This window comes from Rattus norvegicus, chromosome 5 (genome assembly GCF_036323735.1).
Source record: "Rattus norvegicus strain BN/NHsdMcwi chromosome 5, GRCr8, whole genome shotgun sequence".
Classification (NCBI taxonomy): Eukaryota; Metazoa; Chordata; class Mammalia; order Rodentia; family Muridae; genus Rattus; species Rattus norvegicus.
Window position 1 is genome coordinate 133,900,153 of NC_086023.1, and position 16,564 is coordinate 133,916,716.

Sequence of the window (16,564 nt, forward strand, 5' to 3'; positions counted from 1 at the left end):
TAGTGAACTTCTTTTGCAGAAGATAGGGTTAAATCAGGGCTCTCTTCAGAAAGAAGAGACAAGTGGCCTGTTTCCTCTGCTTTGGCATACACATACCTTGGGACACCGTGGTTACTAAGGCACCAGGGTAAGAAATAAGCAAAGTCCCGAGAAGAGAGCTAGGGTGACATGACATACTCAGGGCTGTGGATCTTACCAGGTGATGGAAGACCCATCTCCCAGAATGCTCCTGATCTCTGTCCGGCATCTGTCTTGATGCTCAGGGTTCAGAGCCAGGCAGTAAAGGAGCCAGGAGATGCTAGCTGCAGAGGCGTCGTGTCCTGCCCACATGAAGGTGTTCACCTCAGACCGAAGGTCAGCATCTGAGAAGGCCTTTTCATCTCCAGCCTGTAACACCCAGCAAAGACTGCTGGATGAAACGTGCATCGCAGATATTTGGAGACACCATCAAAATGATAGCTTTACAGAATGATAGAGTTTCAAATACAGGCTTCAATTTTAGTTTACCAACTGCATACTATGAGTCCTACTTTGTTCAGAGCACAAAGGAGAGCCAATGTTACATAAGAAAAGCATGGACACCCTCAGCTTTTCCTTTTAAAGTGCTTGTCCTTTTAAAGAGTTGAGTCTCTAAACTCCAGGTATCGCATAACCTCCAAACAAAGGCAACCGGTAAGTTAGTATTCACTGACTCCTAGCAGCTCTCTGTTTTCCTACCAAGAGCCAATTGTTCATAGCAGTCTACTGCTAGGATTTAGCTGAGGAAATTTATTCTGTCCTCCTGTCCTGATTCCACAAGCTCACCCACCCTCCCACACAGTTAGCAGCTCTTTGAGCAGGCCTAGACTTTTGGTGCATTTACCTGGGCAGAAAGAACAATATCCAGAAAATTTTGAGATGTTTGAGTGTCATCCTGATTTACTTGATCCTTGAGGGTTTTCTTTCTGTCCTGGATAATCTTTTCTGCATAGAGTAATAGGTCTTCATTACCAAAGGGGACAGCTAAGTCAACCAAAGTCAAACACATTATAAAGCAACACGGCGCCCATACAAAGTGTCAATCTGTGTTCAGAGTCCAGAGCGCGTATATCTAAATACATTAAACTAACAGAAGAGACAAAAGATTTGTTCCTATCAGTCAACAAGCGAGATGATTGCAAAGTTTGGTGCCAGTGGCCAATCATTTTCCTCCTCAGTCTTAAATCTTGTTTTCATGGAAATTATCCAATGAGATCACCAAGCAGAGAAAACACCCAACGTACAAAACTAAAGGGGCTAAAAGAAAATAAGCCAACAGACAGACAGAGACGGAACATGTGACAGACAGACGGAATATGTACACTCACCTTCTACACAGTTAGTTTTCTGTCTTAATTGGGGTCAGCTTTCTATTTGAATTTACCGTTTCATATAAACAGTAAGTGAATTTAGATAGAAGTAAGTAGGACAGTATGCTTTGATTTTCAAAAACGTTTTCTGTACATCATGGGTTTAGCTTCTCATCCATGTTCACGGAAGCAAAATGTGGATTCCCAACACTCAGCAAAATTCCAGGCTGACCTCGAGCTCACAGGAACCACCTGCCTCAGCCTCCTAGTGCAGGGATAAAGGGCGTGTACCACTTCACCATATCCAGCCTTTGTGTGTCTTTTGAATGCATACCCACATCCACTCTTTCCTTCATGCCTAAGCTGGGCAAGCATTTTAGCTTGTGATTATTACTTAATTTACTGCACAAGAAAGTCACATGCCATGTACATTTTGCCATTTTAAATGCTCCCTTGCTAAATATGTATGAGTAATAATTGAATATAATAAAATTGCATAATACGGATAACGAGGGAGCAAACTTACCTTAAAGAACAGAAGCTGTAATTATTTGAGCAGTGACCACATTAAAGCTCCATTAAACACAAGAGTTCTTTTCTTGCTTACTGTGAGACTTATCCTTCTACACATAAGACAGGCATGGTGGTGCATGAATTTGGGCAACCCATACCCAAGACATGCCTGTGTTTTTACCTGTGCATTGATGTATCACTTTGCCTAACTCCTGGAAGCAGTGGCCCTTAGGACTGAGTTTGAAAATTATGTCATGATGATGCCAGAAATTGTACAAGCGAGAAGATATGATTTCACCAAGTTCAAATGTTGCCTTCACATAAGACTCATAGGTGCTGGAAGAAAAATGTGGAACCGTGGGTTAATGGTTGACTCAGATCACAGTGAACCTATTTACTGTCCCATCACTGACCCGTTTATCTGGCAGTTGGTCTCCTGGCCAAAAGCACATTTCATTATTATGTCCAGGGTCATCAAGTTAATGTGTTCAAAAACCTCGATGGTTGTTTCCTGCGTGGTCCACGTCTTCTCCCATTTATCCTGTCAGAGGAGGCCAAGATCAATATCCTCACCATCATCAAATGGCTTTTACTTGACTGCTTTTCCCCTTATTGTCTCAGGGACAAAACCCTGACCTGACAGGAACTGAAGGCCAGGAGTAAATCACCCATGTGTTTATTCTGGGCGTGAGGAAAGGAAGCACACGCTAGGCCAGTGAGAAAGAGCATGACTCGTGTTTCGAGTCTGGCAAATAGTCTGTCAGCAACTATCTCAGCTCTGCAACAAATGGTACAGAGTTCCACACACCATCTAAGACTGCAACACGTGGCATTTCCTGGGGCTGCTTCTACTTTGAATCCCCAACCTGCTAGATACCCCGTCACAGCTCTCACCTGTCTCGCCACACTTCAGATAAACTCAGAACACTTTTCAAAATCATCTTCGATTCAGCGATGGACAGCACCAACAGACATGCTAACATGGGAGGGGAGGGACACCTGAGACCCCAGTTTTAGGTGAGGAGCTACAGGCAAGTAATGACTGATGGGACAGGGCAAGTAAGTCTCTCCCAGGAACAAGCCCCCTAAACTGTTATTCAATACCAAGTGGTCAGCTCTGAAAACACATACATACAACAGTGATGGTCGTATTTGTATATTTATATATACAATAATTATTAAAGAATAGGCAATAATTATTGATGAAAAAGATCATGGATTTGAGAGGGAACAGGGGATGATAACACAGAAGGAGTTGATGGGAGGAGAAGAAAGAGAAGATGCTATAGTTATATTTAACTAAAAAATTGCAAATAAAAACAGTAAAAATATTTCTGATTCAGACATTGAGAACACAAAGAGGCCTGAAAAGGGAGTTGCTGTGGGGAGCTGGCTCTCCCCACAGAGAGAGGCTTACTCAGACAGCCTGAGATGTGTTGTCCGACTGCTAAACTACCCACAGTGCCCATCCTCCAGTTATAAATGTATTTATCATGACAAACACTTTTTGTATAAAAATGCATGTGAAGAAACTGTATTTATTAGTTGTCTACTTTTAACATTAAGAAAACTGAAACCTTTATGTCAATAGAGCTTTTGATAAAACTCATCTCTAAACCAGAAAGGCATGCAACAGGGATGCCTCTTGAAGGCAGTGCCCTGCCCCTTTGGAAGGTGCCACTCACCTATAGATCCCTCACCACCTATGATAGGCACCTACCCTTTGCTCAGTCCTTCATGCCCATCAGCCAAGTCCATTTTAGCCTTAAACCTTTGCTCACATCTCTCTGCCTAGATGTTTCTTGTTCTGCAGGTCAGCTTATATTTGTGATAAATCTGATATTTGAAGCCAGTTAGCTGCACATGGCTTCCTTACCTGTCTCCCACAGTGCCTGCTACCTGAGTCTTACCACCACAGAGTGTTAGACTCTAAGGCAGAGGACCAGCTCTTGTATTTTAATCACCTGAGGAATTCAGGAAAGCCTTATATAGACATCATTACTCAGTGGGTACTTGCATTCTGATTAGTTTCTAGAAATCAGCTTTGATTTTTTCTCAAGCCACTATATAAACGTCTAATCTAGTGTTTCACTTACCAGCATCATGTTCACAGAGTGGGCCATCATGTCCACACATGGTTTTAGGATGTCCTGATGGAACGCAGGAGTCAGGAGGCAGCGGTGTTGGAACCACCTGGGCCCATCTAAATTCAGGAGTCCTCTTCCTTGAGGAAGAAAATGCACACAATCTCATGCATCTTAGTAGGTGAGGAAAGATGCGGAACATAGACAGCCTGATGTCACTGACGCACGAGCAGGCAGGGAGTAGTAGTGGGCATTGAGAAGCTGACAGATGAGGACGGTTGGCTCTGATGCTCACAGCAGGGTGAACGCATTCAGTGCTGTGAGAAAGGCTTTGAGACCTGATGAACCTTAGTCTCACAGTGATGGGATGTGGTTTTCTGTGGTGTGTATTCAATGAAGGCACACACACAAGGCACTTAACCTTAGCTTAAGGCTTTAAGTTTGAATAGCATTCTTTATATCTTCTTATTAACATTTTTTTGTACGATGTATTTTGATCATGTATTTTTGTCTTCCCCAACCTTCTCCCAGATCCTACCTCTCTGTTTTTTGACTCCATGTTTTTTCTCCCTTTCTCTCAAAAAAGAAAAGATTGTAAAAAATGAAAAAGTGAGAATCAAAATGTTCAAACAAACAAGAGAAAGTGAATAAGATTAAACCAAACTGAAACAAAGAGCACAATGAACCAGGGCGTCTGTTTTGTGTTGGCCAACTACTCCTGGGAATGGACCCTGCCCCAAAATGTGGTTAATTCACACAGTGACACTCTGTTGGAGAACGCTCATTTTCCCTCTCCCAGCAGGTATTAATTACAAATAATTTTCAGGTTAGGGTGAGACTTTGTGGTCATTTCCCACTCTCAGTGCTGGGATTTTGTGAATGACATCCCTTTCTGAGTGCTTACAAAATGCCAGCTTTGTGACATCTGGTTTGGTGCTCTTAGAACGCCGGCCATTACAAAAAGTACTGGGAATCTGGCAGTCACCAATCAGCAGCCACAGCGCCGCCTCTCATGATCATTTCAGAGATGAGGAAAATGAGTCTTAGATTCAATTTCTTCCCTAAGATCATGCTCAAGTAGTCTATTGGCGTGAACAGCAGTGTGTGAATCTAAGGGCTCTGAGTCCAAAGCCTATACACTCTTTCATTTAATTCCTTCCTGGGCTAAAATAAACATCAACGACAGGAAGAAAGCAGCTTAATTTATCTGCTCCAAGGATAACGCCAAATGCCCGTCAGAGAAAAATTTACTGAGAGGCATATAAAAATAAGAGAACTTTGAAAAGAAAGGAAATATATAAGGAGGCATGAGAGAAGAGAATTAAATTCTCCCTTAGTGTAGCTAAGACTGAGGAATTCACACAAGTGTTGCATTGAAAATGGGACCCTGAGGAGAGAAACAGACAAGGGTGCTTTCTGTGATGTTTTGCTGGGTTGACCTTGACACTGGGTTGATGTTTAACTCTTTCCTAGATGACTCTCCTCACAGATCTTACTCTTTAGAAATGTTGTGTGTTTGTTCATTTGTCGTCCAGTGTCGGTTTTTGTTGTTGTTAAATTGAAATAGGACCTCTCACTAGCTTGGAATTTATGAATAGCTTATACCGGTTGTCTAGCCCAGAGACCTGCCTATTTCTGTCTTCTTCTTCTTCTTTTTTTTAAAAATGTAGGCAATGGGGATTAAATCAGTGTCTCTAGATTCCATTTTTAAATTTTAAAAATAATATTTTTAGGTGGGAATACAAAACACTGGTTTGAATCACGGCATTTTCATATTTACGTCATTACACTCAGTGCTCACTTGATTCCTTCTCCTTCTGCCTCTACCCCAACTCCCCCTCTGTCCCCTGCCTCCCTCTAAATTGTTCTCTTCTCCCATATGGTCCCCGACTCTGATTCAAGTCACATGTATCTGATGTCCCTCTCTTGATGCTTTTGAGCTCAGATTTGAGTCTCTTTGGTGTGCTGTGCTATGGAGTGAGAATGGGAGTCACATACATACCAAGAAAGGGAGTCATGAGCTGGTGCAGGTACTGGGTCTTTGGGTCTGCAGAATGAAGCATAGGAAACCAAAGGCAGCATTAGAAATAACACTCATGACTTGTTCAAGTTGGGGAAGGCTTTCTTCATTTGCCTGCACTCGGTGTGGACAGTCGACAGGAGGGAATCCCAGCTCACTTTCTAGAGCCTTGGAGGCTGGGAAAACCCAAGTCTTGGTTCACTCCCAGAGAGAACAAGTCCTAGGACAGAAGCTCATATTTTCCCTGGCTGCTATTCCCTCCAACTATGCTGGCTCACTGGGGGATGAACAAGTTTCCAGAATGGGTGTTGGGATATGTGTGCTTGTTGGAAAACATCAGACAGCGAGACACAAAGGCCTCTTGATGTTCTTGTGACTAATGTAAATAAATAGCGGAGCTCAAAATGTCGATTTTAGCTTGGTACTCTGGAATAATCCATAATAGAATCTTGTAAATGGAGGGAGTGTCCTCTCCTCTGCAAAGGAAGAGAACAGTTTGGACCATAACCAAGAGTCTGGGCTGGTAAGTGAGCGCTCCATCTTCCGCTCAGACCCACAGAGGTAGTCGGTTCCTAACATCCTCTGGACTTAAGCTCGAAACACTGTGTGAAATGGTGCTGTTGACTCTAAAGTTCCAAAGGAAGCCTCTGGCCATGCTCCTAGGGCAGCTGGGATTTATGGGGCCCTGAAGCCAAAACTAGACAAGGAACTGGGAAGTGCACGCGAGTCCTCTGGCCAGGGCAGATCTGCTCCTTGTCCACACTGCTCAGGCTGTCTTCCAGGCTTGGGCTCACCTTTGCTTCAGACTGGGCCTGTGGGTCACGTGCAACTCCTAGCAGGATCAGGACTCAGATTTCCATCTCATTCCTTACCTGTTCTGCTCAGAAAAATCTTTGCATAGTCTGGGTCATAGATGTAGAAAAATGCTTGGAAGGGTCCTACCCAGCAGGGGAAGGCGCAAGGGTACTCTTTGACAATCTCGTCAAGCTTCTCCATATTATCCTCCTGAAGAAACTATCGTAAAAAAAGGATGGGAGATTAGAGAGTCAGTGAGACACAGGGTGAGTTCAGGGCCCACACTGGGCTGCACAGCAGAGAAACCTGACTCCTTTATGCAGGGAGGGGAAAGTCTTTCTCTGAGACCTCTAAGCTTGAGGATTATGTCCTAAGCAAGGCTAGGGTATTTGTTTTTTCAGTATGAATACATGTTCCACCATCAGATCCAATCCCTGCTGTATGACACATCCTGTGAGCTTTTCCCAGAAGGGGGTGAGGTGATGAAATTCTCACTCTCTTCTCCCCTGCCGAGGACATCACAGGTCTAGGAGAGAGGTAGAGCTGCATGGCTGGACAGTTTGTTTTCTTATATTGGAAGCTACTAGAAGTTTTCTGTTGGTAAACTGAGCATGGCCACTGCCTAGTTCACTGTTCCTTTTCCCTTTTCTGTTCTCTAACTGCCAATTAGTGGATTAGTGATTCTTTCTCAAGACATTAACAACAAATACTTCTCTCTACAAACCTGCCAACTCCTTCTACAAAAACATCTAGTTCTTTCCTGCAATAGCAAACACTCGTTTATACAGGTTTCTGGAGTTTGAAACAAACATATAGACAAACTTCTCAGCTTCCAGATTTTCTTTTCTTTTCTTTTGTGGAGATAAGAGCTCATAATGTGGCCCAGGCTGGCCTTGAAATCACACCAAATCCTGCCTCAGGCACCCGAGTGCATGGTTATAGAAGTGAGCTATCATGCATTTGTAATGCAAAGTATAAATAATACTGCCAGAGTGGGAAACTTTGCTTCTCTCTCTTTTCTTTCTCATATAAATATCTCATAGATCTGTGTGATATGTGTACATGTGCATATACACATTTGAATGTGTGTGAGCACACCAGTGTATGAGGTATACATACATATGTTTGCATATGCATGAGGAGGCCTAAGGTTAATATGGGGACTCAATCATTCCTTTTTTATCTTCAGTTTTTAAAGATTTATTTGTATGCATACTAGTTTTGTCTGCCTGGTGCCTTCAGAATCCAGAGGAGGGTACTGCATCCCCTGAAACAAACTACAGATGATTGTGAGCCACCATTTGGGTGCTGGGAATTGAATCTGGGTTTTGAGGTCCTCTACAAGTGCTCTGAATTGTAGAGCTATCTCCCCACCCCCTTCATTCTTATTCTTGGGGAGTCTCTAAACAAAACCTACCTGGTATTTATATAGGTTCTGGGCATCTGAATTCTGGTCCTCTTGCTTTAAGGACTTTACCCTCTGAGCCATCTCTCTCACCCATATCTTTCAGGGACAAGCTTGCTAATGGCTTACATACTCCCTCAAAATTACTGAAAATAAGATTTCCTTATACCTACTTATGTTGTATACATGTATGGTTGGGATTCCTATCTACATTTGAGTACAGTCATGAGCATCTCCACCTTGGAGGAAACCTAAGGCTGTTGAAATTCTTCCTTGTGTGACTTCACACCACTTGCTGTACTATTATTCTTATCCTCAGAAGAGGTAGAAAATAACCTTCCAAATCTGTGTGTTATCAGTCAACTACTCTCATCCATGAACTGGTCTCTGGACCTAAACCTAGGTCTACTAAACGGTCAAGATCCTAAGACCTAGGTCCTGAAACGATGCTGATGTTCCCACCATCAAGCCATCATGATATTTTCTAACAGTGTAAATATTTATCAACTCACAAACAGAGAGCATTTATGGATGGCTGATAACATACCAGATAATGAAGATTCAGAAGCAACTTAAGGTAGGAATTGACTTTGCCTCATAGTTTCAGGGGATATAGTTCATCACCGCAAGGAAGGCATGGCATTATGTCTCACTGTTTGACACAAGAGTTTGTGGATTGTTCAGATCATGGAGTTCCAGGGAACAGAGACAACAGGACTAGGAGCAGGCTTGAGCTATATGCCTCAAAGGTCCTCCTCCAGTGACTTATGTCTATCCAGCCAACCTCCCCAAACTGCCACTATGTGGGTATTAGGTGTTTAGACACGCGAGCCTATGGAGACATTTCAGATCTAGACCACAATGTGAAGGTCTTGTTGACTCTGGAATGGTCATGATGGAACACCATAATTCACGAAGTAGCTGACTCATGTCAAGTCCTGTGTGAGCAGAACAACAAATGCTATTAGTACTCATGGAATGCAGCCCACCGGTTAGCACAATCATGATAGGTATGCTTCTGAGAGGCAAAGCCCTGAGGACTACAAGTTCAGAGAGGCACACTTTTAATAGTTAAGCTAAGGAGTTTTTAAGGTCAGGAACAAGGACAATGGCAACCGTGCCTCTCTTGCTAAAGCTGGGCTGTTAGTCAAGGTAATTATTGATTTTTTTTGTACCCATTTGCCCTCAGCTTCCTGATATGATTTAATAAAATAAATTGTTAATGAGTAGATGTGCACCCTGAGGATTTAAAGTAGAAACGACGGATTGTTTTTTCATAAAAGTTTAGATTAATGAGTTTTTTTTTAAAAATTGTAAGATTCTTTTTAAGATAAACAATAAAATGATTGTTCATTTCTTTGTAACCTCAAATTGCAGCCTTCCAGTAAGAAAAACTGGCTGAGAAAATTACCTTGCTTGCTTACATTTTGTTAATCTGTAACAAATCTTAGTAGTGAATGTATGTGGGTTCTTGGAAATAGCTTTTTTAAAAAAAACCTGTACTATGTAATGTTTTTCATATAAAGGTATTGGAGAAACACTTAAAAAAATCATCATTCGCTAAAAGAAAAATAGAATGTAGTCACATTGTAATTTCTATACAGATGGAAAGATTTTGCTGGAATATGTAAACTGTGAGAGAATAAAGAGTTATTGGAGTTTGCTTCATTGCTTCATCCATCTAGTGTGTGTGTGTGTGTGTGTGTGTGTGTGTGTGTGTGTGTGTGATACTTTCCCTTCTTTTCTCCTTTTTTTTATGGACCTTTTCTGGCCCCAAGGAGTTTTTTCATCAGTCCCTTGCTACCTCCTTTGTTGGCTCCCTCGGGAGCGTACTTGCCCCAGTCAACAACTCTCTGCCTCGCCTCAGTTTACCCTGGATGTCAAAGCTGGTCTTTGACAAATATGTTTTCAGTTTTTTTCACATATTAAACCAGTTTATCTCTTGAACAAGTCAATAACATGTTACATTGTATGTAATAAACTAAGGTTTCCAACCAAAAGACAAACATTACCAGGGTGCACAAAAAAATATCTATGTAGTGGCAAAAGACAAGTTTTAAAAGGCCCCACATGCCTGGGAAGATCTAGCATGTTCATATTACCAAAAAAAGCTAGTGTAGCTTCACTAATGTGAGATAAGGTAGACTTTAAGGCAAGGATTCTCACGTAATAAAAGGAATATTTTGCAATAACAAGATTAGTCTACTAAGAAGACAGAGTAACTAAACATTTGTGTGCACACTAGATAATAGCTTGAGAACTGACAAAGCAGAAACAGATGATAGTACAAAATCCAACGACATTCACAATCGAAGCAGCAAATCCAACCATAGTGCTAGGCAAATCTCCCCAGGTCAGTCTGCAAGGAGACAGAGATCAAGAGCGCTTAGAACATTCACAACAATTCAACTTGTGGAGCTAAGTTACTTTTTTGCTTTTTGTGAGAATCACCTCTTCAACACTTCATTAGCAGTAGTTGGTAGAACAGATCTGTGGGATAATTTTCAGGTTTTTTTTTCCAGCTTTCAACTGAGAACTTCTTAATTAAATTCTGGAAAGTGTGGAGTTGGAAACAAACTCTGAAGAGATACAGAGTAAACAGGAGTTGGAGGAGAAGGCTAGGAACAGTGAGTTAGGTGTAAGGAAGAAACAGGTTAGAAGGAGGGGTGGTGGGATCTCAGGTCTCTCTTTCTTCAAGCAGCATAGATGTCAGTTGTGCAAAGGGACTTAATGAGAAGAGCTTGCTCTCTACACAAACCAAGCCAGAGAAACTTTGAGGTTTGAAGAAACCAGGCACTGTAAAAGTTAAGAGTAAAACACTGAACTACAATAGGGACCTAGGTAAAGGCTGTCTAACACATCAGATATCCTAGCTCTGCACCTCCTTTCTCCCAGAATGCCAAGTCACCAGGCATCCTCTTACGTAGTAGAAAGGAAAATTCTTCTCTACATAACCGTAAAAAGATACCTAGATACTGATAGTTCTGCTCCTCTCACAGTGGTTTTTACATATTATTCTTTAGGAAAATTCTCTCTGAGTGCAGAAGACTTCCAAACCTCTTCAGTGTCTCATAAGATAAGAAAATACAGCCTCAAACCACATGACATTTGAGGACAGCCCCTATCATGCAAAACACAAAGCTAAATGACTGTGGTAGTCACCAACAAGATGGCCCCTAAGATCCTGCCTCTGTGCTGTCCTCTCTTACAGTGCACCGGGATATGTTGATGTGACTAATTACTCTCAGCGGAAGTGGTGGCAGATAAGTTCTAACTAGGTTAGAGCCAGTACGGGGAAGTAAGGCTGCCAAGACCTGTCAGGAACCATGTGCATGAACCTGGAGGAGCATTCCATCCATCCAGCCTTTTAGATGGTTGCAGCCTTTGCCATCTCCATACAACCTTGTTAGAGACCCAGAGTAAGCATTGCCCAGCAACTGGAAGCCACTACTGAATCCCCAGCCCTTATATAAACTGCATGAAATAAAAACTGTTGTTTCAAGCTGCTAAATTTGTGAAAAACTTGTTAGGCAGCAAAGGATAACAATATACGAAGAGAAAGGAAACAAAAGTATGCAGGGGTTAGAAAAAATTTATTAGAAGCTCCGATACATCAGGGGAGATATGACATAGAATACGAATGTGCTCTGTGCTCTTACACCCTGACTCTGGACTTGATTTGATGAATGGCTCTGGTCAATCAATGTGAGTGGAGCAAATATGGCTGAGAGTTTTACAAACTGCTCAATTGCTATCCTGGGAGCTTGACACGAGGTAAGCAGGGTCATGCTATCCAGCTATCAAGATAAAACAGCAGGCAGAAGAGACCAAGGCATTTAGAATAACAGTCAACCTTTATCTAACCTGATGTGAACTGTGGCACATTAGTCAGTCTAACCAAAGTCACCTAGAAAAATTCTGATCTCACTCAGTTCAAATCGCCAATCCAAAGAATACTGAGCTTAAGAAATGGCTTTTGGGGAGGCTGCCTCCCATGGCCAGGCAGGAGCCCAGGTGGCAATAGGGACACCAACCCATCTACAAAACTTTTGATCCAAAACTTATCCTGTCTACAAGAAATGCAGGGATTGGAGATGGAACAGAGTGTGAGGGAATGACCAAACCAATAACCAGCCCAACTAGAGACCCGTCCCATGGGCGAGCACCAATCTAACACTATTGATGATACTCTGCTTTTCTTGCAGACAGGAGTTTAACATGACTGTCTTCTGAGAGGCTCCATCCACCAACTGATTCACACAGATGCAGATACCCACAGTCAAACATTGGATGGAGCTTGGGGAGGACTCTTATGGAAGAATAGGAGGAAGCATTGCAGCCCCCAAAGGGGATAGGAACTGCATAGGAAGACCAACAGAATCAACTAACTTGGATCTCAGAGTCTGAACCACCAATCAAAGAACATACCTAGGCTGGACCTAGGCCTCCCTGAACATATATATCAGATGTGCAGCTTGGTTTTCATATGGGACCTGGAGTGGGGGTTATCCTAAATGCTGTTGCCTGTATGTCAAGTATGTTCTTCTTGTTGGGCTGCCTTGTCTGGCCCCAGTGGAAGAGGAGGCACCTAGCCTCACAGAGACTTCAAGAGCCAGGGGGTGGGGGGGCAATGCCCAGTGGGGTCCCATCCACTTAGAGGAGAAGGGGAAAGGGGATAGGGGAAGGATTGTGAGAGGGAGTGACCAGGAGAGAGGCAGTGAACTGGATGTAAAGTGAATAAGTAAAAAGCAAATAAAAATATAATAATAATAACAGTAACAATAATAATTAATAATAATAGAAGAAATGGTTATTGTTGCTGGGTGGTAGTGGTGCATAGCTTTACCTCAGCACTTGGGAGACAGAGGCAGGTGGATCTCTGATTCAAGGCCAGCCTGGTTTACAGATTGAGCTCTGTGAGCCAGGGCTATACAGAGAAACCTTGTGTGTGTGCAGTGGGGGAGGGGGGAAATGGCTATTGTCAAAGTGTGGTATGTTTATGTAATATAAGGTGATCAGTGGAAGAACAAATGGAGGAGAAGACAGAACTTATGGAAACTAAAATTGTGACAGTCAGATTAATAACAGATTGTTCAGATTACTCAGTAGTTAAAAGCATTTACTGTTAATGCAGAGGACCTGGATTTGGTTCCCAGAACCCACACGGCAGTTCACAACCATCCATAACAAGCTCCAGAGTCTGATGTTCTCTTTTGATCTCTGTGGGTACCAGGCAAATACATGGTGTATATACACACATTCAGGCAAAACACTCATACAAAATGAAATAAATAAATCTAAAAAAATTCAATGATCCATCTTCTGAATATGCCCAAAATAAATAATTACTATTTCATTAAGACATCTGACTTGTATATTCACTGCAGCATGTATTTCTAATTTATAATGGTTGACTTAGGAGTCAGCCTAAGTGTATACTGTTGGATCAATGAAGGGAGAAAATGTGGTCACTAAGAGTGGTGGCTCATGACAGTGATCCCGGCACTTAGGAGGCAGAGGCAGAAGTGTTGGGAGTGATACCCTTAAAACCCTCCATTATTGATGTTAATAGTATAGTTAGAGTTAAATATGACTGGGTTCAAGGAAAATCCCCAGCCAGCTGCAGAAGACTAATGAAAATCTGGTGGTCAGGATGGCTAATGATATGACAAAGTTGTGACCTTGCTGAGAAATACATCTGACGTCAGGATGCCCAACGATATGACCTGTAACCTTTCTGAGAAACCAACTTCCTGCTGACTAATGATATGACGAACCTGTAACCTTTCTGAAAAACCAACATCCTGTTGACATCAGCTGACCACAAGAGCTGTGTCCTTGGCCTGTGTAAATGTTTCTCACTCCCCCGCCTCTCTGTTACCCCTGTTATGGTATAAATTCAGCTTTGGGAAAAATAAAATTGTTGCCTTGATCAGACTCTTGTCTTGGCGTCCTTCTTCATGTCTCTTGTCCCCCATTCTCTTCCAGGTACCCTCTGCACCCTCGTTGACTGTCCTGCAGGATAGGCCAAAACAACTGGACAGGGCAACTGGAGCCCAACGTGTGGCTGTTTGGGGGGTCTTCTGGGGAGAATGTCATCCCCCATGAACAGACAGGCCTGTCTCCCTTCTTCCTCCGAGTCTTTGCTCCCCCTTTGGAGCCCTTTGCTCCCCCTCATCCCCTGGCTACAGTGGACCACCCAACCTTGGTTCAGCCACTTGGTATGTTTCTCCCAGATGACGCAGATCTCAGTGGTGAGTGATGGGACAAGCATTCTACAGTCACCTTTTGTGACAGAACTCAAAGTGGTCATTCAAGACATGAGGAATAGGGTTAAGAAAAAAAGATTTAAGAGATTCTTAGACTTTGTAGGAAATATTTGTCCATAGTTCCCCCAGGAGGGACCAATTGATACAAAAAGATAGTGCAGAGTCAGTGGTTGTTTTAAAGACGATTATAAGACTTTTGGCCCTGAAAAAATTCTAGTCATTGCCTTCAGTTACTGGTCTCTTATTAATGATATCCTTAAGACTATCCCCACAGCAGCCAGTTCCTGCCCCTGTGGTCAAAATGCACTGGGTTAGGGGGAAGGGGAGCCCCTCAAGTAGTTCCAGAAAGAGTCTACAGCAGACTGAGAGGAACTTTGTTTTGCCAGTCAGAATTCGGAACAGGCTTTGGCTGTGTTTACCCTGGGATGATATTGGGAGAAAGTCCACTCCAACTGGAGGCTGTGGCCAAGGTCAGGATCAATGTTTTCTTTCCCAGGGACCTCTAACCCAGTGAGACAGCTTGGTGAAGGGCTGCTATTGAAGTCCTGGAATTGAGAGGCACGGAGAGGGCTGTAGTTCTATTGAAGATCAGTAGTACTCCTGTTAGCAACCTCTTTATTGGATATAAGATGCAGGAAGCCCAGCTCAACTGTGACGCCTGCTTCAGGAACGACAGTGGAAAGAGTCCTTATAGCTCCTGGCAAGCCAGTTATCTCTGACTATAGCTTACTCTCTGATACCCAAGGTTTCTTCAGATCACACCACCCTGTGCGAGCCTCCCTTCAACACTAGAGGCTCAAATGCTATTTTCTCCTGATCGCTTGGCTCAAGGTCACCAGGCATGTCTGACAGCCTGGAAAAAAAATTCCCCCCCCTAAATCTGGCTTTTCTTCCACGCTCACCAACGTGCTCCAGGGAGCGGATGAGCCATACAATTCTTTTGTCAGCCGTTTGGCATCTAGCACCCAGGTCCTAACCATCTCTCCACCCTTTTGTTATTAGTTCTTACTGGAAGCCTGGCGTCCTTCAGAGGCTGGGTCTCTTGAGAGGCAGAGCCACTGAGCTGACACTGAAGGGAGGTACTCCTTAAGGGAGAATCTAAGTCCAGAGAGACAGCCGGTAACAAGACTGCAGCTGCCCCTCTGCTCGCCTTTCTGTGTCACAGGCACAAAGCTTGTGCTCGTTTTTGCACTGGCCTTTTCATCCCAAGAAAGCTTCCTTATTTAGTGGTGTGACTGAATGCTATTCATCACCTGATCTGGTTGTTTCACCAAGCTCTCACCCAGCCACCCCCTAGCTTTCTTGCCTGGCCCCTTTCCCCTGTTCTTAAGAAATTTTTCACCTAATACACTGCGTTGTTTGACTTATAATACCTCCCATCCTACTAATATGCATGTCCCAGACTCCTGTTGTGAAGGTTCCAATTCTAAAACAAGGGGATGGTGCATCTCCCTACATATTAAATTTACCTCCACGGGTCGAAACCAGGATTGGCTACGTGGCTATACTTGGGGTCTTAGAATGTTTCAATCAGGTGCTGATACAGGGATTATATTTACCAGAAAGTTATTAAAAGAGCCTGTGCGGGTTGGGGATTTAGCTCAGTGGTAGAGCGCTTGCCTAGGAAGCGCAAGGCCCTGGGTTCGGTCCCCAGCTCCGGAAAAAAAAAAAAAAAAGAACCAAAAAAAAAAAAAAGAGCCTGTGCATTCCTATTCCCCGACTTCTGGGCACTCATCCCAAGAAGGAGCCCACGGAAGCGCTGAACACAGAGCAGGGTGCACGCGACTTCATCTACAGCTTGCACTCCACCGAGAGGAGCTGCTTGCTCAAAGAACTGCACCGCTTCGAGTCCATTGCCATCATACAAGAAAAACTGGGAGCTCTGCCACCCACTCCAGGACAGCTGAGATATGGATTCTTCCACAGTGCGATACCTTTTGTAGGGTTTGGCTTTTTGGATAATGCAATTATGATTGTTGCAGGAACCTAAATTGAGTTGTCTATTGGAATTATTTTAAGAATTTCAACAATGGCAGTCAATGTGTTACCTTTTCCTTCTATGTATCAACATATTATTTAACTTTCACTCATTGTTACTGTACCGTACTGACTTGGGGTTTGCTTATTTCTTACATGACATGCACGGGATA

At 43.1% G+C, this 16,564-nt stretch overlaps 1 protein-coding gene across 3 annotated transcripts in view; it reads right to left on the bottom strand.

The window, feature by feature from the left end:
* The window catches only part of Cyp4x1 (cytochrome P450, family 4, subfamily x, polypeptide 1), a 34,816-nt gene that overhangs the window by 11,714 nt on the left and 6,538 nt on the right, over nt 1–16,564 (bottom strand). For 2 of the 3 annotated variants that reach the window (NM_145675.2, XM_063287162.1), the window contains exons 2-8: nt 6,818–6,959; nt 5,928–5,972; nt 3,938–4,065; nt 2,255–2,382; nt 2,023–2,177; nt 863–963; nt 197–387 (exon numbers count right to left, since the gene is read on the bottom strand). In NM_145675.2, the coding sequence (NP_663708.1) occupies nt 197–387; nt 863–963; nt 2,023–2,177; nt 2,255–2,382; nt 3,938–4,065; nt 5,928–5,972; nt 6,818–6,959 (890 nt within the window). Of the gene's footprint in view, nt 1–196; nt 388–861; nt 964–1,346; nt 1,594–2,022; nt 2,178–2,254; nt 2,383–3,937; nt 4,066–5,927; nt 5,973–6,817; nt 6,960–16,564 lie in introns of those variants that run through there. The other variant, XR_005504366.2, reaches the window with a different exon arrangement.